The sequence below is a fragment of the Mytilus trossulus genome, chromosome 4 (assembly GCF_036588685.1).
Source record: "Mytilus trossulus isolate FHL-02 chromosome 4, PNRI_Mtr1.1.1.hap1, whole genome shotgun sequence".
In the NCBI taxonomy this organism is placed as follows: domain Eukaryota; kingdom Metazoa; phylum Mollusca; class Bivalvia; order Mytilida; family Mytilidae; genus Mytilus; species Mytilus trossulus.
The window spans coordinates 72,806,687-72,827,830 of NC_086376.1; the positions used below are offsets into that span (position 1 = coordinate 72,806,687).

A 21,144-nucleotide genomic window follows, 5' to 3' on the forward strand; every position below is an offset into this window, starting at 1 on the left:
GTTTTCCATCAGATAAAAGGAAAACTTCTCTCAAGTTTTGGTAAATTTTACTTCATGTCTTTCAACCTTAAAAACATAAAGGATCTTTCATCTTTGGTTAAATCCTGTATTAAAAATTTAATTCATCACATATATAGCTGGATAATGCCAGCATACAAAGCAGTGTTGCTAATTGGTTTATAGAATTTCAATTTTCAGATTATTTTTCTTATTTTCAAGAGTACCTCTCCACAACCTGAGATCAATGTGCTGATAATTAAACTTCATCTACATTTCATTAAATTGGTGCTTTTAAAGAGATTTTCTGTATAAATCTTTATCAGGAACATTCAAACCAGATGCCAACAATTTCTGTTCCAAGAACCAGCACTGTGTAACATCACCTCCCAATATTTATAACCCCTAATCAAAGAAACAATGACTGCAAATGGTACCTATTCCAATCCTCTTGCAGTAAACAAGTCACTGCTTTTTTAGCCGTACAGCTTATTTGCTTCATTTCCATGATTTTTTAAGGTAAAAAATTGTTTATTTTCAAAACACAGTGTTCTTCCAGCTTAAACAAGATATAACTTGTTCTGAAAAAATGTCCAATAAAAGTTTAAGGATAAATGTATTTTTATCAAATTGAATTCATTACATGCTTCATTAAATAAGTACCACCCTATCTGATTCTGATGATTTGAAGAGAGACACAAACAATTCAGCATAATAATCAGCTCTAAATAAGAAGTATATACATTAGTTGGTATCACTATCACAAAAGTTTTACTTGTCAGCAAAACCAAGAATATAATTGAAAAAAAGAATTAACCTTACCTCACTTCACTTTTGATTTCCACTGCATGGGCTTATCTATATTCAGTGGTGATGCTACACAGGGACCAATGCTTTTTATACGACCGCAAAAATTGAATTTTTTTTCGTCGTATATTGCTATCATGTTTGCGTCGTCATCTGTTGCGTCAGAATACTTTTAGTTTTCACACTCTAACTTTAGTCAAAATGAATAGAAATCTTAGAAATTTTAATACAAGGTTTATGACCACAAAAGGAAGGTTGGGATTGGTTTTGGGAGTTTTGGTCCCAACATTTTAGGAATTAGGGGCCAAAAAGAGGCCCAAATAAGCATTTTTCTTGGATTTTCGCACCAGAACTTTAGTTTAAGTAAATAGAAATCTATGAAATTTTGACATAAGGTTTATGACCACAAAAGAAAGGTAGAAAATTGATTTCGGAAGTTTTGGTTTCAACAGTTTAGGAATTAGGGGCCAAAAAAGGGCCCAAATAAGCATTATTCTTGGCTTTTGCACAATAACTTAAGTATAAGTAAATAGAAATCAATGAAATTTAAACACAAGGTTTATGACCATAAAAGAAAGGTTGGGATTGATTTTTGGAGTTAAGGTCGGAACAGTTTAGGAATTAGGGGCCTAAAAGGGGCCCAAATAAGCATTTTTCTTGGATTTTTCGCACCATAACTGTAGTATAAGTTAATAGAAATCTATGAAATTTAAACACAAGGTTTATGACCATAAAAGGAAGGTTGGGATTGATTTTGGGAGTTTTGGTCCCAACAGTTTAGGATAAAGGGTCCCAAAGGGTCCCAAAAGTTAAACTTTGTTTGATTCCATCGAAAATTGAATAATTTGGGTTCTTTGATATGCTCAATCTAACTGTGTATGTAGATTCTTAATTTTTGGTCTCATTTTCAAATTGGTCTACATTAAGGTCCAAAGAGTCCAAAATTAAATTAAGTTTGATTTTAACAAAAATTGAATCGTTGGGCTTCTTTGATATGCTGAATCTAAGAATGTACTTAGATTTTTGTTTATGGGCCCAGTTTTCAAGTTGGTCCAAATCAGGATCCAAAATTATCATATTAAGTGTTGTGCAATAGCAAGAAATTTTCAACAGCATAGTATTCAGCAATAGCAAGAAATCTTCAATTGCACAGTTTTGTGCAATAGCACCCCGAAATTTTCAATTGCACAGTATTGCGCAATAGCAAGAAATTTTCAATTGCACAGTATTGGGCAATGGCAAGTATTTTCAATTGCACAGTATTGCGCAATGGCAAGAAATATATAATTGCCCAATATTGTGCAATAGCAAGAAATTTTCAATATTCTTTGAAAATTTGAGTTATCTTTCTTTGTCCAGAATAGTAGTTGAATCAACTTAAATTATTGTTTTATACAATGTACAATGAATATTCACTTTTACTTCCAACTGATAAATTAAAATAATCTTCACCATTCAGTGATAACAAGCACTTTTTTACATTTTAATATTTTATGATGTATTTAAATGAGTAGTTATTGTTAGGGGCTGTTAGAAACTTGAATAGAGATCAGTTTCGGAATATGGGAAAGGGGATGTGAATTTTTTTTAATTGATATTCAACAGCATAATGAATTGCTCAAAGACAAAACAAAACATTTAAGTTCATTAGACCACATTCATTCGGTGTCAGAAACCTATGCTGGGTCAACTATTTAATCACAATCCAAATTTAGAGCTGAATCCAGCTTGAATGTTGTGTCCATACTTGCCCCAACCGTTCAGGGTTCAACCTCTGTGGTTGTATAAAGCTGCGCCCTGCGGATATAAAGCTGCGCCCTGCGGAGCATCAGGTTAATTTTGTTGTAGTCCATACTGATGATAAAATGGTGGTCAGTTTCTACATTGATGATTTTCATTACTACCATTCAGCCATATTGGTCTGTGGTGTATTGAAAAATGGCACATAATGTTTTTTCTGTGTAATAACTTATAATCCTTTCCACCAATGATTTTCAAATTATAATATGTTGTTACTGATTACAAAATGGCGGTCAAATTTGATATTGACCTTTTATCACTTGTACCATTCAGGAGTTGTTTTGATTTTGATATATTGAAAGATGGCACTCTTATAATTTCCTTGCAAAAATTTGTGAACCATTTAATCAATGCTTATTCCATTTAAACATGTTGTTACTGATGACAAAGTGGAGGTCAAGTTTGTCATTGATGATTAACATTTACTGTTCAGGAGAAATGATTCTTGGATTGTCAAACGGAGATGTCAAGCAACTTTTATTACAACTTCTCATCCATGGAAGAACTACTGATTTTTAGCTCACCTGGCCCGAAGGGCCAAGTGAGCTTTTCTCATCACTTGGCGTCCGGCGTCGTCCGGCGTCGTCGTCCGTCGTCGTCCTGCGTCCGGCGTTAACTTTTACAAAAATCTTCTCCTCTGAAACTACTAGGCCAAATTTAACCAAACTTGGCCACAATCATCATTGGGGTATCTAGTTTAAAAATTGTGTCCGGTGACCCCGCCAACTAACCAAGATGGCCGCCATGGCTATAAATAGAACATAGGGGTAAAATGCAGTTTTTGGCTTATAACTCAAAAACCAAAGCATTTAGAGCAAATCTGACATTGGGTAAAATTGTTAATCAGGTGAATATCTATCTGCCCTGAAATTTTCAGATGAATTGGACAACCTGTTTTTGGGTTGCAGCCCCTGAATTGGTAATTTTAAGGAAATTTTGCTGTTTTTGGTTATTATATTGAATATTATTATAGATATAGGTAAACTGTAAACAGCAATAATGTTCAGCAAGGTCAGATTTACAAATAAGTCAACATGACCAAAATGGTCAGTTGACCTCTTTAGGAGTTATTGCCCTTTAAAGTCAATTTTTAACCATTTTTCGTAAATTTTATGTATCTTTTACTAAAATCTTCTTCTCTGAAACTGCTGTGCCAAATTGATCCAAACTTGGCCACAATCATCTTTGGGGTTTCTTGTTTAAAAAATGTGTCCGGTGACCTGGCCATCAAACCAAGATGGCCGCCACGGCTAAAAATAGAACATAGGGGTAAAATGCAGTTTTTGGCTTATAACTCAAAAACCAAATAATTTAGAGAAAATCTGACATGAAGTAAAATTGTTAATCAGGTCAAGATCTATCTGCCCTGAAATTTTCAGATGAATTGGACAACCTGTTTTTGGGTTGCGGCCCCTGAATTGGTAATTTTAAGGCCATTTTGCTGTTTTTGATTATTATATTGAATATTATTATAGATATAGGTAAACTATAAACAGCAATAATTTTCAGCAAAGTAAGATCTACAAATAAGTCAACATGAACGAAATGGTCAATTGACCCCTGTAGGAGTTATTGACCTTTGTAGTCAATTTTCAATCTGCTTCCTTTGTTTAATATTCACATAGACCAAGGTGAGCGACACAGGCTCTTTAGAGCCTCTAGTTATATTTTGTTCTTATGTTGTACTGTTACAGCACTGTATCAGGTTTAGGGGAGGGTTTGGATCCTGCTCACATGTTTAACCCTAGCTGGTAATTCAGTGGTTGTCCTTTGTTGCTGTGTTACATATTTGTTTTTCATTCATATTTTAGTACATTAAATAGGAAGATAGTTTTCTTGTTCGAATCGTTAAACATTGTGATTTGGGGCTATTTATGCTTTGCTCATTGTTGAAGGCCCTACAATGATCTATAGCTGTTAATTTCTGCGTAATTTGAAGAGCTGTCTCATTGGCAATCATACCACATCTTCTTTTTATATTAATATAAACTGCAGGAAATAAAAAAAATATTAAAGAAATATTTCATAGCTAGAATATAAATGTTCATAATATGGCAAGAAAATGACCTGTTTAATTCAATGATGCAGCAGTATAAACAGTTCAAATAAACAAAAAACAACATTAAACATAACACAATTTATTAACATACATGAATAATAACAGTATCACAACCAAAGAGAGGGGTTCATAAATATTCATATACACATATAATACTCTTTTCTACATGAGCTTTGAAAATTGTATAAGCATATTGTTACATTATATTGTTTTTATCACACAGTATTGAATATCTTTTATAGGATCGATTGCTCTTTCACTAATGGGGCATTAGATGTAAAATTCATGTTACCAATTTGATGAAAATTCTCTTATTTGATATATAAACAAACTAAAACGTATATCAAAATAATAAAAGATAGAATAAACAATTTACAATACATTGGCTCTATATTATGTATCAGCATTTGGTGTGTATTTTAGTCTATTAGGATTTTCTAGGTCTGTTTGATTTCATATTATTGGATGGAATTGCTCTATCAAATGTTTAATCCTGGTTTCATTTTCAATGTTGACATTATTTTCGTTTCATAACTGAACATGCATTATTCGTGCGTTACCCATCTCTATCTAAGTGTTAAATTGAAAGTAATATGAATACTGATTTAATGAAGTTGAATAATTCACTTGCAAGTGAATAATTCATCAGCGAGATTTCTTAGCTTATTTTGACAAAATTGAACAAAATGGCTACTAAAAAAAGTGAATTATCATTCTACTATTTCACTTTCATGAATGATTGAACAAAAAAAAAGCTTGTTTAAATCTTTTTCTAACATCACATAGCTGATGCTCCTTTCAGATCAAGAATCAAGTATATTACTTATAGTCTTCAAAATATAAAAAAAGAAGAATTCATTTCTAAAAGGTACAAAACATTATTGTTTATGCAAATTGCAAGGCACATATCAATGTTATTCAAATTTAAAATTCAAATGCTTTTTTTTTATTGACTAGCTAAATTTGAGGAATCACCATAACCCTTTCAGGAGTAGAAGCCATCCACCCTTGAATATATTGGCACCTCTTTGATTTTTCTGCTTCAACCTTAAGTTCTAAGCACTATAATAGATGCCTTTCAAGCTGATATTACAGTAAAATTAAACACCTTAGAAAAAAATTATGCATTTGAATTGGGACATGTAGCTGAAACCCCCTACACACCCATTTGTCCTGGGTTAGGAACCCCCCATTTTAAAATGGCTGGATCCGCCCCTGTTCTCATATAACCTCTTCTTTTATTTACTGAAGCATTTTACAGCATCCAGAACACTGATTTTTTTTTCCAGTAAAAGTTGTATTTTTGATTTTAAGCCATATTTTACAAGAGATTTATAATTCATAACCTGCAGTTTGATAACTGAAACAGATCGAAGTTAAATTTGTAATTAAATGATTACTTTTTTATGAATACTAAAATTTAATGTAATGGGTATTCAAAATTGTGACTATTTCATTTCTTTACACAACTCTAAATTCATATTTATTTGAATTTCAAGTTTTAATGTGACAATTTTCTGATACTGATTCTGTTAAGAATGAGACAAGTTTCAATGCAACAATTCCATTTGATAAATTTATATTTGTACAATTTAAAAAAAAAGATTATCAGCTTGAAAACAAAATTCATTTTGGTATTCTTCCTTTCTAAAATAAATGGTTGAAAACGAATGAATGAATGGGAATTTTTTTTAATAAATTTTTGTACCAGGAAAGTTAGGCACAACACAATATTTGAACACAGTTGTTTCTAACACAAGATCATCCAATTAGAATCAATGTAACAAACTATGTATTGTCTTGTCCAAAGTCTTCTTTTCCATGGTCGTCATTTGTCCATATTGATTAGCTAAGGGGGATAATTGAGATTTCCCAGCACCACTTTGTAAACCTTTTGACCTTGATGAAGGTGCAATGTCATTTGGTTGGGACCAAACTGTTGCCTCCAGTCTTTTCTTTGTCTTTTTATAGAGAAAGTCTGTTGGACTTGTGGTTTGATTCCTGCCAGTACTGAAACATAAACAAAATGTTTTTTTTTCATATTTCACTAGAATATAAATTACTAATAAATGGAAAGTAATTAATTTTAGATATTTTTTTCCAACAAATTCAATGATAGGATTAATACAGACAATTATGTCTGTCAACCAATTCTGATCAATTCTGTCTGGTCCAATATAGAACTTTTCAAAACAGGTATTAATGTTTTTCTCCAATACTCCTTGCTTTTTTATGAATTGGAAAATATGGATGTTTGCTTTTTGTCCTAGTTGGCAATGTAATCTACGACCATCCCTTGGTGTACTTGACCTATTCGTTTTCATATTTGAGCAAGCTTTTCTGGTGTTTCAATCAAACTGGACTAGAATAATGACGATAAAAGTTTTAACGACCTTGACTGACCGCTATACAGCCCTTGCACGGTTTTCTATATAACAATTGTGCGTGAAAGATCCTATGAAATTTTCTCATTCTGCTCAAATTAGATAAAAAAAAATAATGCTGTCATAAATAATGTTCATTTATTTCCTATTTTTTTCTATGTAAAATTGATGAAGCCAAATCATCTGAAAGTAAAGAATGATGATACGGATAATCATCAGGGGCGGATCCAGCCATTTAAAAATAAAGGGGGGTCCCAACCCAGGACAAAAAAAGGGGGGGGGGGTTTCCAACATATGTCCCCATTCAAATGCATTGATCATACAAAAAAAGAGGGGTTTCCAACCCCCGGAACCCTCCCCCTGGATCCGCCACTGATCATACAGGAATATTTTAAAATAACAGTCCAAAGGAATGGTATTATAAGCTACATAGTCGGTAAGACACATCTGTTGCTTTTTACCCCTTAGAAACAATAAGTTATAGCATCTTTTCTTTTGTACTTGGCGTCATCTGGTTAAGACAAATAGTGTGACAGTTTTCGATTTCATCTTAGCTTGGTATGTTCAAATTGTTCTGCACATATATGTCGTTTTCTTACATTGTTAAAGGTATAACAAGTGCCTGTCGTTTTAGGTATAAAAAAACCAAAACTGAACATTTGCAACACATTACGTGGATCGGGTAATCAATTTTCAAGAGTAGAGAGGTTTATCTAAACGTACCCTAATGCTGCCTTTAGATGTGGCGAAGGGGCCGGAGTTTACAATCTCCAGGTGAAGTAGAGAGGTTTATCTATACGTTCCCTAATGCTGCCTTTAGATGTGGCGGAGGGGTCGGAGTTTACAATCTCCTGGTGAAGTAGAGAGGTTTATCTATACGTACCCTAATGCTGCCTTTAGATGTGGCGAAGGGGTCGGAGTTTACAATCTCCTGGTGAAGTAGAGAGGTTTATCAATACGTACCCTAATGCTGCCCTTCAATGTGGCGGAGGGATCGGTTTTTGTCTTTACGTACCCTAATGCTGCCTTTAGATGTGGCGGAGGAGTCGGTCTTTGTCTATACTTATCATAATGCTGCCTTTAGATGTGGCAAAGGGGTCGGAGTTTGTCTATACGTACCCTAATGCTGCCTTTAGATGTGGCGGAGGGGTGGGAGTTCTTGCTTCTCCTTCTTTTTCAGACCTTAACGCTGCAACCTTATCGTGTACAGCAACTGGTTTTCCTGAAAATACAAAAATGTTTCGTCATCAAAAGCCTCTTTTTTCCTGCAAATAACCTTGAATATTGTGTCTTTCAGCTATGTTGTGATGTTATAGTATTGTTTTAGAAAAGGGAGAAGGTTTGGTACCATTAAAACGTTTAATCCCGCTGCCAATGTTTACACCTAGATATGGCACAAAATGTGCACCAGGGATTATATGTGTGTAACCAATGTAACCAATGTAACCATTAGGTGAAGGAAAGTTACAAATAGACTGGAGAAGTTGTGAATGATTAATGATAGTTTGTATGGGTGTAACCAATGTAACCAATGTAACCATTAGGTGAAGGAAAGTTACAAATAGACTGGAGAAGTTGTGAATGATTAATGATAGTTTGTATGGGTGTAACCAATGTAACCAATGTAACCATTATGTCAATGGGGGTTACAAAACAAGATCCCTATATTCAGGTGCACATTTTGTGCCTTATATGTTTACACCTGTCCTGGGTCAGGAAATTCTGGCAATGGTTCATAAATGATGTTATTCGTGCTTGCTTCATTTTAATATTTTCGTACGCGTGCTTGCTTCATTTTAATATTTTCGTACGCGATTACAGTTTCGGATTGAGCTCGTTTACGTAAACAGCTTCGGATTTAGCTCAATATATACTTATGCATTTCCCGCAGATTTTATTTTTATTTTTATTCATAGCAAGGCATACGAGAAAACAACACGGTTGTTATTCTAATATTTTCAATAACACGAATTTGAAATAAACTTTATGGATCCTTGTAAAGCACTTATAGGTGCCATTGTTAAGCACTTAAGTATTTACATGTACCTATGTGATGGCAGTATACAATAAAAGAATGCAACTGCACTCTGGTAAACCTATTTTAATGTCTTATATTGCGCGGCAAACAAAAACTTCAATTTATGTCTAATCATAAATATAATTCATTATGAATATCGTGCAGTTTACGTGAACGACGTCGTGTTTCTCTCACGGACAAACATCGACTTATTTTATGATTTTTTTTACCAAACGTCAGTACTTTAAATGATAACTTATAATTTTAAGTAAGTCCCATGAAATTTGCTCATTTCCAAATTATAACTATACATAAAACAGTATATATAGACGAAAAAAAATGTATACTCAACAATGCTGTTCAAAATAACGAAGCATTTTCAAGGGACTGAAGATATTTGCTTTATACTTGATTCCTGTTGACAATATAAGAAATATTGGTTAAGTTTAGTTAACTTCACGTATTCGACTACCTAACAAAAATACGACAGAAGAGATTTTTGTTCGGTTATGGAAGGGAGAGGTATTAACAATACAGTGCGTAATAACTGACGAACCATTTTTAAGAGGAAATGATAACATTATATGACCTGAGATTTTCTATTAAAATTATTGGTATTTGTTATTTATTATTATTATTTATCTTGACGTTTTATTGTTAACATTTTTCAACAAATTGCATCTTTGCAGAGGATGTGCTAATCATTGAAGACTTTGATATAAAAAAAGGCGATAATTTTTGTGTCCACTGTTTATTTGTAATTGTTAACCATGTATACGAGTTTGTGCAAGTGATAAAATGTCATGGCCATAAACTGTTATCAATATTCTCCAACTTGGCATCTAATTATTCAAATGCCTTTTAAGCTACTCTAGAATTAATATCAACAGTTTTCCAGGTCTATCCAGCCAAAATGATAAAAATAATAAAAAAAACAGAATAAGGTTTTAAAATGTTAGATGTCGCATATGAATAAAAACACGGCTTTCAATATTTAGAGAACATATGTATAAACAATAGTGTTCATTCTGTTCTTTTATTTATTTCAACTTCAAATTTATTAAAACAATAATACCCTTAATTTGATTGATATTTGAGGTTTCCTAAGAGATAACAATTTCCCCGCAAAATGCTCTATGCAGATCAAAATTCGATTTGAAGACATTTCAATTTATGAGACTGAAAATTCAGTTCGGAATTTTCATTCTTTTTAGCGCAAATGCAGTATAGCTCAGTGAACCTTTTCCTTTGCATTCCAGACGTAGGAAATAAATAGAACGGTCATTTTCCTCAAATCTGTTGTAAATTATTCATTCATTTAATCGTTTAAATGGCTATATTGTGAAACTCCTATGCCGATAATTATTTCTACATAACACTAAATTTATTACTTTGTATCAACTGTGACCGTTAACTTGAAAGCATTGCAAGGCGAAACAAAATACTCATTAATAGCGCAAGAATTCTAAAAGATGTATTGAAAATAAAACTTTATCTAAACCTTTCACTATTATGTAATAAGACTCAACATGATACAACACAATTCAATAAATTAAACACATTTTCTATTGAAATAATCATATCAAGTCATGTTTCGACTGGGAATTTTAATAAATGTTAATTGAAATTAAATTTAAAAAAAAATCCAAGCTATAACTTTTGTTGTAGTATATAAGAAAAGATTTTAACACTTTTAAACATGAACATTTATGATAATTTTGAAATAAAAAAGGTTAAAGCAATTTTTCCATCAAATTCTTTATTTGATTTTTATGCATAAATAGTACAACTCTTTCAAGACCAGAATGCATACGTGTGGAACGAGAAGATCACCTAGTTGTCAAGAGAATTACAAAATAACTTTCAGGGATAAAGCAGTGTCAAACTTTCATGTAACCCGACAGGACCTTGATAATGTATACTACTACCCAACCCTAACTACACACATCTGATTTCTCCATTGACACCATTTGCGAGTATGGTCTTGAGGAAACGATAATATTCCGTTGGAATGGGACGATAAACGGCTGACCCGTGTTAAGAGAGAGAGCCACATCTCTTGCACGTTAAAGACACCCTTGTAGATTTCGAAAAAGAGCAGGCTAATGCCACTACAAGGCAGCACTTGCAACCACAAAGCGGAAAGGGGTTAATATAAGTTGCAAAACTTATTTCCCAATCCACTATAAATAAATATGTTTAAACTAAACTATAAACACATTTGAATAAATAGACATTATAATTTGTTTGTCCCTTGTCACAATGAATTAATGCTTGTAGAGTGACAACCATCACGAAAATGTGAATATACTGCAACCTGCATATACTGTCCGTGTATTTGCCACTGGACGTTAAGTAACTAACTATCTTTTAACATAATATCCAGGTAATAAACCAGGTTAATCTTTCTTTTATTCATCTTATTTTTGCGTTTCTTTGTACAATATTATCGGTTTATGTTTTACGTCCAATTAATAGCTTAAAAAATAGGAAGAACAAAAAAAAGGTTTGTCATCAGATATTTATTTTGGTATTCACAATTCTAGTTTGAGCATGGTCGGACACATGTTCATGAAAGGAATATGGCGGTATATAAGCATTACACCAAAGATGTTCAGAGAATCTTGTTCCTTGTCATGCACCAATTTGAAATGCATTTTGTGTGAGACCATTATGGCTTTGTTGTAGTGTTTATATTGACATGAATGTTTGGCAAAGGAATATTTACTTGAACTCAAAAACCTTTAAATAATCTCGTCTAATCGTAAATCAAAAATAAATATTTCTTTTGTTATAGCATAAAATGAAAACATTAATATAATAAATATTACAAGATTTGACAATGTTATCAAATAATGTTTAACATTATACCGTTTAATCTTGTCTGATAAGATTTAAGACAATTTATAGAGTAATTTATTTTGACTAGTTTTCATTAAATAAACTGAGATAAATAGAAATAAATATTAATCCGTTTTGTACTGTGTCGACTTCCTTCATCAGAAGAAGTACGGAACATAAATCGCATTTTTCAACTTTATTCTTCAAGTCTTCTCGGTGCAATTTTTGTACGCTTTTATTTCTGTTCTTCTTTTTTTTTAATGGGGCGCGTTTCCTATATTTTTTTTTTATATTACAGATCATATATTGGTGTCCTTTTTATTTTTATTATCGTGATGTTTTTTGTGTATTTTTTCTTTCTTTCTGATTTTTATCGGATTCACGCAAGATAAAATTAACCTAGAATCTGCACCCATACGACACCACGCCCTGATAGCACTTTATCTATATCTTTAGTTCCGTGAACTGTAAAATTGTGACCAAAACCCTTATTTTGACAAATTATATACAGACGGACGCACGGACGGGCCTACGAATGAACGACAGACAAAATAACATTACTCCCAAGAATATCATTAACGAATCATAACAATAAGTAAAATTTTATATGAAGGATCACAAAAAATGTGTCGAAGAAGAACAGATAACATTATGACCAAACATATAAATGAAGAATAGCAATTACAGAACAAAGAGCAGTAATAAAAGCGTCGTATGTGATTTTGTGATTGTGTGTTTTTGCCGAAATCATTTTTTTTCATTATATAAAACTTATATTAACACTTTATTTTTTATCATGGTTCTGAAAAAAAAACAGGAAACTTAATCTTAATTAAAATCGGGGCTAAACTTCGTTGTAAGGAGTTTTAACTAATTCCAATTTCTACTTTATACTGTTGACGACCCTGTGAATTCAAAATCATTGCGAGATTTTCATTATTTTTAATAATGCAACTGGATGCGCATCGTAATAACATGTCGCATTATGATATCTGATGCATGTCTGTAAAAAAACTTTCCCGAAATCGCAATAATTATTCTCTCATTTTCGTGCATTCTTAACAAATCACAATATACAATGCACGCAATAATTTCTGAATTTATGGTACTTATAGAACCAAAGAACTAACAAGGAAAAAAAAACATGAATAAATAGCTTATTTTTTTTTTATCTGTTTCTACTAAGTTTACAAAAAATATCTATTCAGATAGACTAAGATGTTATGATTTTTTATTATTTTATTATTATTATATTTCCACTGCCTTATACAGGTACAGTATGCAATCATAATTGGTATGCTTATATGTATCATCGATATCAGGTATAATAAATCAATTATATTCATCAGTTGTTTCATAATTCAATAAAAACAACGATACAATACTAATCTAATCCCACTTAAAGACTGCATGAATTCTCTTGTAATCTTTTAAACAAATTTAAATATGTTAATTTGTATTTTGATATCAAACCCTTACCTGACTTATCAAGGTAGATATTAGCTCCGCTCTCTGCCATGTTTACTATCACATATAACAGATAATCAATAGAGAAAGAAGTTCCATGTTATTAGACCAAAGTAATATCTTGTAGGTAAATTATCACAATTGATTTTTTTTCTCTGCTTGATAATGTTATCGTTAATATTCATCAGTTTTTATTCCTCTACATTTCATCACGATACCTGAGTGTGATATACACAATGTCACCAACTGATTTTAAACAACTACAATGTATTTCTAAATCACATGCTATAATCATGGATTAAAACATTACACTGCGATCCAGGGGTGTTTAAACTGGTTAATACATTGTGGTTAATAATATTTATCAGTTTGCAGGTACTTAAAGGATAATTAGTCTACGTAAATGTATAGGCAAGCAAAGTCGATAAATTGAGTAACACGGCTAAGTATAAAAAGTTTCGTGTGTCGACCGAGATGTCAAAAGATTTAACTTTTGAACTTTTAAACTGAAAAGCCAATTTAAATCATTTGTAATTTTGATAAAAATGAAAAACAAGTATTTAATAATTGAAACAAGTAGCGACTTTTATATCTGAACTCACGATGACATCTACTTGTATATTCATAAGAACTATTTTTGTCTGGTTGCTGTCATAAGTTATCTAGTTCCTTTATATCTAAGTAATAATTGTTGCTTTTATATATGCCAAAGTTTTAAAAGTCTATATTCAATCAGATGATTTACCTAAAACAACGATATTCATTGAAAATTAAACAGCATCAAAATAAAAATTATATTTTACTATTTGTTTGCATTACACATAAAAACTAATCTTAGTGTGGTCCTGTTATTGTCCAGTTCCTATCTGAATCATATTCTGTCACGGCTTTTAGACTAGTAGAACATATTTTGAATGTACCAAATATTCAATGCAGTTACTGAACTTTTACTGCCGTTTTTATTTAAGAATTGAATGCTTCTTTCTGTAAATTTATTGGGGTGTAAAAGCGTTGACCGAAGTACATTTTGTATGAAGCGCGGAAGCGCTTCATTCAAAAAATGTACGCACGGTCAACGCTTTTACAACCCTATAAAGTTACAAAAAGAAGCATTCAATACTTATAATTACATTATTTTTAGCTAGGATCATGAAAACACGATTTTTATCCAGTTTATTTAATTCACCTGAGCACTTTATTGTGGGACCTCGTGTCATCATGCATGATAAATGTTATTGTCTCATGCAATTGTTTACGGAATAACATGTGATGTGCTGTTAGCCAATCAGAATAACGTATTATAATGAAACATACATCTAATGTAATTATATATTAATAGACGTTTTGAACCAAGAAAATAACATCAAAAACAAGTTTTACTTTTAGTTTCTTACGTTTGACACAAATTAAAAAAATAATAAATAAAAATATGTACTAAAATTATCTTCAGTTATAATTACTAGCGATAATACATAAAATAAAATATAGATTTAATTTATAAATTTACAGTAGTCATTAATCAAATATGACTCAAAAACTCATTTGAAAACAAACTTCTATTCACACGAAAATATTTACATAAATATTAATAATAAAGGTATTGAAAATTAGGGGTTAATAAATTATCCGGTCATAAACATATATTCCTTTATCATTTAGTTTGTATCGTAATAAATTAAATGTACATTTGAATATCAAAATTATAAAACTGTCACATTTAAATGAAAATAACACATTTACTATTAGAAGTCCGAAGCGCTTTTCGTAATTTTTCTCTCTTACATTACCAACCAAATATCTTACACTAGTTCATATCCATATGTTTACTGGATTTATATAATTAACAAATATAAGACATTTATCTAAACTGATAATTTATTCAATTTTAAATTCATTCATAAAATAGTTTAATACGTCAACAAAGAATATATCACTGCCACAATTGATGTAACACCTATTGAGTCATACTGAGATTTTTCTTCAGGTATTTTTATATCAAGGTCAAGAATGTTAGAATGAAACTCAATAAATACATGACCTGACGATATATTCAGCTAGCAATAACTTTACTTTACAGTTAGCTATAGAAAGAGGTTTAATCCACAATTTTCTATATACGAAAAAGCCTGTACCAAGTCATGCTCATGACAGTTGTTTTGCTTTCGTTTGAGCTTTTGATTTTTCCATTTGATAAAGGACTTTCCGATTTGAATTTTCATTGGAGTTCGGTATTTTTGTTGTTTTACTTTTTCCATCACACCCTGATTCCAAGTTGTATGAATTCGTGTGCAATAGTTATCAAAGGTACCAGGATTATAATTTAGTACGCCAGACGCACGTTTCGTCTACATAAGACTCACCAGTTACGCTCATTTCAAAATATTTATAAAGCCAAACAAGAACAAAGTTGAAGAGCACTGAGGATCCAAAATTCCAAAAAATGGTGCCAAATACGGCTAAGGTAATCAATGCCTGGGATAAGGAAATCCTTAGTTTTTCGAAAAATTCGAAGTTTTGTAAACAGGAAATTTATAAAATGACCGCATTATTGATATTCATGTCAACACCGAAGCGTTGACTACTGGGCTGGTGATACCTTCGGGGACGAAACGTCTACCAGCAGTGGCAAAACAAGTATTGTTTGAATCTGAGTACAACCAAGGACACGTCTATATGATTAAACATCAATCTAGCAGATATAACACCACCCTATATGCATAACAAAATATGAGGGTATCAGAGTACAACTCAGGACAGATCTATATCATATGATGGAACATCAATTTAGCAGATTTACCACAACCCTCTAGATCTATGTATAAAAGTGATTCCACCGTAGAACGCTTCATGAAATTGCTATAATAAGGCCATAATTTCTGATATAACTCAGTATGAAAGGAGGGTAGACACATAATGGCTGACATTTACTTGCCGAAACCAGTATAGATTCCCTCGAATTTGTCCTTAGATTCCTTTGTAATGTCGTATACTTCATAACGAATTTCAATAAAATCAGTTGATCGTGAAAATATCTGATACCGACGAGAACACAAAGGAGTAAGTTCGGTAAGGGTCATATTTGGCCTCAATTATAAAGTTCATAGTTATAAGACAATAAATGTTTTAAGTTGTCTGAAAGACATGTAAGAAAGTTAAACAGAACTGTTTTTGTCAAAGTTTAATTCTAACACGTGGATTTTTACATCCAAAAAAGGTCAAAATAAGGGATTTTGGTGAAATTTGACAAAATCAGATAGATTTTAACCAAATGAAGGACCAGGAAACATAGAGCGCAGGCGTCGACAAGCTTAAGATTCAAATTAGACAAGATAAATGTTTTCACAAATATTATTTTAAAAGATCTTTCTTGTCGACGTATGCGCTCTATGTTTCCAGTCCAATAATCTATGGAAATTTACCCATTTTCATTGATTTTTTCGTGAAAAATCAATACGAGTACAACTTGTGACGTCATAATGAAACACAGAAACGTAAATTTTTCAACAAAATTGTTTATATTCTAGCTAGTCAATGTATTAGCTATAATTTATCGTGATATTGGTCGAAAAATCTGAATTTGAAATTTACGCTAATAAGGGGGGCCATTTTAGGACCTTATCGAACATACTCCTTTGAGAGCTAACCGAGAGAAACTAAAATAATGAATTGTGATGATGGAAAAAATACACAGCATTCAAGCAACAATCCATGTCAATACATATACCAAAATACGCAAGTAGTTCGTTACATTATGAGCTTTACATTGTGGCTTCTGTAGATGCCATTGGATATCTTTCCTATATCAAAAACAAAAGGTGCACAGAGAGCGTTCATCTATATTAATACAAGACTTGATAAAGAAGAAGATTACTATCAGTTAAACAAAAGGGAATTGATTGCTTCTCTATGGACTGGTTGCATCAACTAAAATTACTACTTAAACAGCTAGCGGTTAGCATTCCTCGGTGACATCAACCCTGCTACATATATTTTTTGATCCTTGCTAAGATGGATGCAACCGGACACCACTGGTTATTTGCACTTTATCTCGGAGATAAAATTGTGACTGGTAAAGAATGCATAATGCAGGTGTTAAAATTCTCGAGTACCTAGCACCATAGAGTCAAAAAAAGCCATCAGTAATTCAACATTACATTCTAGTTTACAAGAATCGTGTGTTGAAACCCTACCTGTGTCCCCAAATGTCATATCAATTGTCATTGATTTGAAAGAAATCAACATTGGCAAGACTTATCTTTCAAACAATATAATGATCTCTTTTCAATTTTAAAAATCTCAAAAATCATTGTTAAGCTACCTAGTTATACTGCATAAATAAACACTCACAGGGTAAAATGAGATAGCATATTTTACATGATTCTCTTATCATCATTATTCTAAACGTATCTTCGTTATCAATCTAGCTTTTTTTCTTACCTATGGCATGTTTTGGGACTCTGAGTGGTGCGAGCTCATCTTCACGTTTACTTTCTGGTGGTTGCACTGGACGTCTTGGTGACATTGGAAGGAGGGGCGATCCTACTGGAGGAAGAGGAACTGACGGAGATACTGAGGGAATGAAGTACCCAGGTGATTTAAAATCTGTTTGTGCCTGCAATTAAAATATTAAGTTAACAAGGATATAAGTATATCATACACACATAGCTTACATTCAATACACTAAAAGACCACAGGAATATTTTGGACCAGTAATGTTGAACAGAGGGTTGCGTATAAAACAAAAACGGACAAGCATATGCTTGTTATTCTTAAACGTTTTTTCAGAAGACAGTGGCGTCTGTTAAGAATATTACACCATGACGTTGTATAGGTAAAAAGTTATTGTTTGTATGCTTAAAGTAGATTTCAATTTTGATTCAGCAATGACAGATATATATTTTGTCATTGAACATATTTGAGGCAATGATATGACAAAGCTAATTGTTTTTATGTAGTAATACTTTATTTAGAAACAAAAAAGAAATGCAACACTTTGTTTCTTTGAACATGACAGCATTCCTATAATGGACAATTTAGAATTCATATTATAACGTGGGAGGAAACTTTGAAATAAGATACGCAATGTTAATGAAAAACTGTTACACATCACAAAGCTTACCTTATGAGGCTTTTTAGACTTTTTTCGTTTCCCAGTATTTTCCTTTCCGTCAATATCATCATGGTCAAATAATACAATTTTTGGCACTAATGTCATCGAGGTCACTGATTCTCTTTTCTCCACTGTTTTCATCTCTAATAATTTATCGTCATGTTTAACATCATTTGATCGTTTTTTAAATAGTCCTTTTAATTTTTCAAATGGATTTAAAGAATGGGGTTGGTCTTTACTTTTCTTTCGTTTTTCCTTCTTATGCGTAGGAGAACTTTTAATTCCAAGTCTTTCCTCAAGGAGTTTCTGACATGCTACAAAAAAATACTTAAATAAAGTGTTTTCCTCTGCTGTTTAGTCAAGCGACCTGATTATTTGGAATAAACAATACACGTACGATTACATACTTTCAAAGCATCCCCATCTGTATTGTTAAAAGGATTTATTTTCAAAATTGGTCTATTTTACTTTCTTAAGTATGAATAATTTATTTTGTTTTTATAGATTCGATGGTGACCATCCAAATATAATGATTTTGTTATTATAAACTACAATTTTAGTAGTTAGCAAAATTAAATTTACGATCCCATAGGCCTTTCCTGTTCAACTTATTTATAACGTTCTTTCCTGTTGTACCATTCGAAATATTCGAAGCAATTACTTTTTACAGAAACTAAATCATTCATCATTTGTTTATGAACGAGTTAGTATACAGATTGTAGAAGTGATTTCTTTTTTAAAACAAAATGACATCCTGCCCATTGGTGCCTTCTCCAGTTATTGCCATTATCTTTCGGATTACACAGATAGCGATCAATTTTATTTTACACACAAAAGTCATACTATTTTTGTAAATTGCATTCATAGATTATAACTATGAACATTTAATGTTTCACATGATTAAATGTATATATTGCTGATATTTTTCTAATTTTACTCATTGATTCCTTTACTAAAAAAACCAAACAAATCATCTTTATTTTGTCTACACTCCGTAGTGTACTAGTGATCATTTCCTGACAGGTTTAATTAACTGCATTAATAAAAGCTATAACCTGATCTCTACCAGGTATTACATATACGTCATCGATCGAAGTTGATAGACTCTTCCTAATTAGTCAACTGAGATCAATTAGACGATATCTTTCAATTGGAAAATATATACACACACATACACATATATATTTTGATAATACATATTTTGTCATTTAATATTACTTATAAAACTACATATTTGTCTTGGCAAAGAATGGACGTGTTGCATACGGTCTTCAAATTTTATAAGCAAGTTTCTGCGATTAATATGGGAAACCCCAATGATCTATCAAATGAAACACTACCAAAGTATAGTAACTTCATATCTTGTGTAAGAACATGTATAAGTTTGTTAGAATGCTGTTAAGCTGTTTGTTAGGAGATGAAAAATTAACGCAATCATACCAACAACAACAAAGTCCATGGTTTGGTATGGAAAACCCCCCAAAATAACTCGGATGATAAAAACAAAGCAAAGGAGCTGGATCACTACTTTATATCATGTACACAAATATAACACAAACACAAACACTGGACTCCAAGGCAAACTCAAAAATGGGAAGTGCGTAAAATTTGGTTTGAGACATGTATTTCCGAATAAAAAAGGGAAAATCTTATATTATAACTTTAATAACTATCATAAACTCCCATTTGAATGACAGTTGTTTATAGTTTCGTGGTAATGACATAAATTAATTAGTAAGCAGCAAAATCATGCATTATAGTCTAATGTGACGATAATTTGGAGAGAGCTGTCAAGGTAAAATAACAAAAATACTGAACTACTAGAAAAATTCTAAACGGTAAGTCCCTTAGGCAAATGGCAAAATCGACGGTCCAGACATATTGAACGAAGGGATAACAACTGTCATATACCTGACTTCGCACAGGCAGTTTTGTATGTAAAAATGGTGGATTAAACCTGGTTTTATAGCTACCCAAACATCTCACTTCTTTGACAGTTGCACACAATTCCATTATATTGACAACAATTTGTGAACAAAACAAACAGACATAAAAGGTAAAAATGTAAAAAATTGGTGTACGACAGTCAACATTGTGTTATAATCTAAAGATATGTCAACAAAGAAAAAACAAAAAAGCATTTAGACAACAAAGAATAAACGAAAAACAAGAACAAAAATAATACTATAGAAACACAATGACGTGATGTATAAGTACCGAAAAACGTCAAATGGACATTTCAAAAAATGAACTCAACAGTAAAAGAAATAACTTACATAGGCCAAAAAAACCCCAAGAATACTAAAACCGTGTAAACAATCATCACAGATATAGAACAAAACTAACTCAGTTATTCAAACACACATGTACTAATTTAATACAACAAAGACGCTATTACACGAAAGAGTGTAGTAACTTGTAATAACTCTTCATAGATGCCAAGACCAAACTTTTATGGAATTCTGTCAAAATGTTTAGAATTAACAAAGTAGCATGGAAGACATAAATAAGATGACACAAGGTATTCATATACAATATAACAGAATGTTCAATATGTGTTGTTTCATATTAGCTGTCAAAGAATGAATGAGATTTTACTCTCTATTGTTTTATCTGTTTTTTTTTATTAGGGAAACAGTGTTTTCGTGTTTCGAAAAACATT

General features: G+C 31.8%; 1 protein-coding gene across 2 annotated transcripts in view; it reads right to left on the reverse strand.

Moving 5' to 3' along the window:
• Positions 1 to 4,726: 4,726 nt before the first annotated feature.
• The window catches only part of LOC134715919 (ankyrin repeat domain-containing protein 55-like), a 34,505-nt gene continuing 18,087 nt past the window's right edge, over positions 4,727 to 21,144 (reverse strand). For both annotated transcript variants that reach the window (XM_063578477.1, XM_063578478.1), the window contains exons 9-12: positions 18,492 to 18,796; positions 17,810 to 17,984; positions 8,167 to 8,269; positions 4,727 to 6,673 (exon numbers count right to left, since the gene is read on the reverse strand). In XM_063578477.1, the coding sequence (XP_063434547.1) occupies positions 6,439 to 6,673; positions 8,167 to 8,269; positions 17,810 to 17,984; positions 18,492 to 18,796 (818 nt within the window). In that variant the 3' untranslated portion in view covers positions 4,727 to 6,438. The remainder of the gene's footprint in view (positions 6,674 to 8,166; positions 8,270 to 17,809; positions 17,985 to 18,491; positions 18,797 to 21,144) is intronic.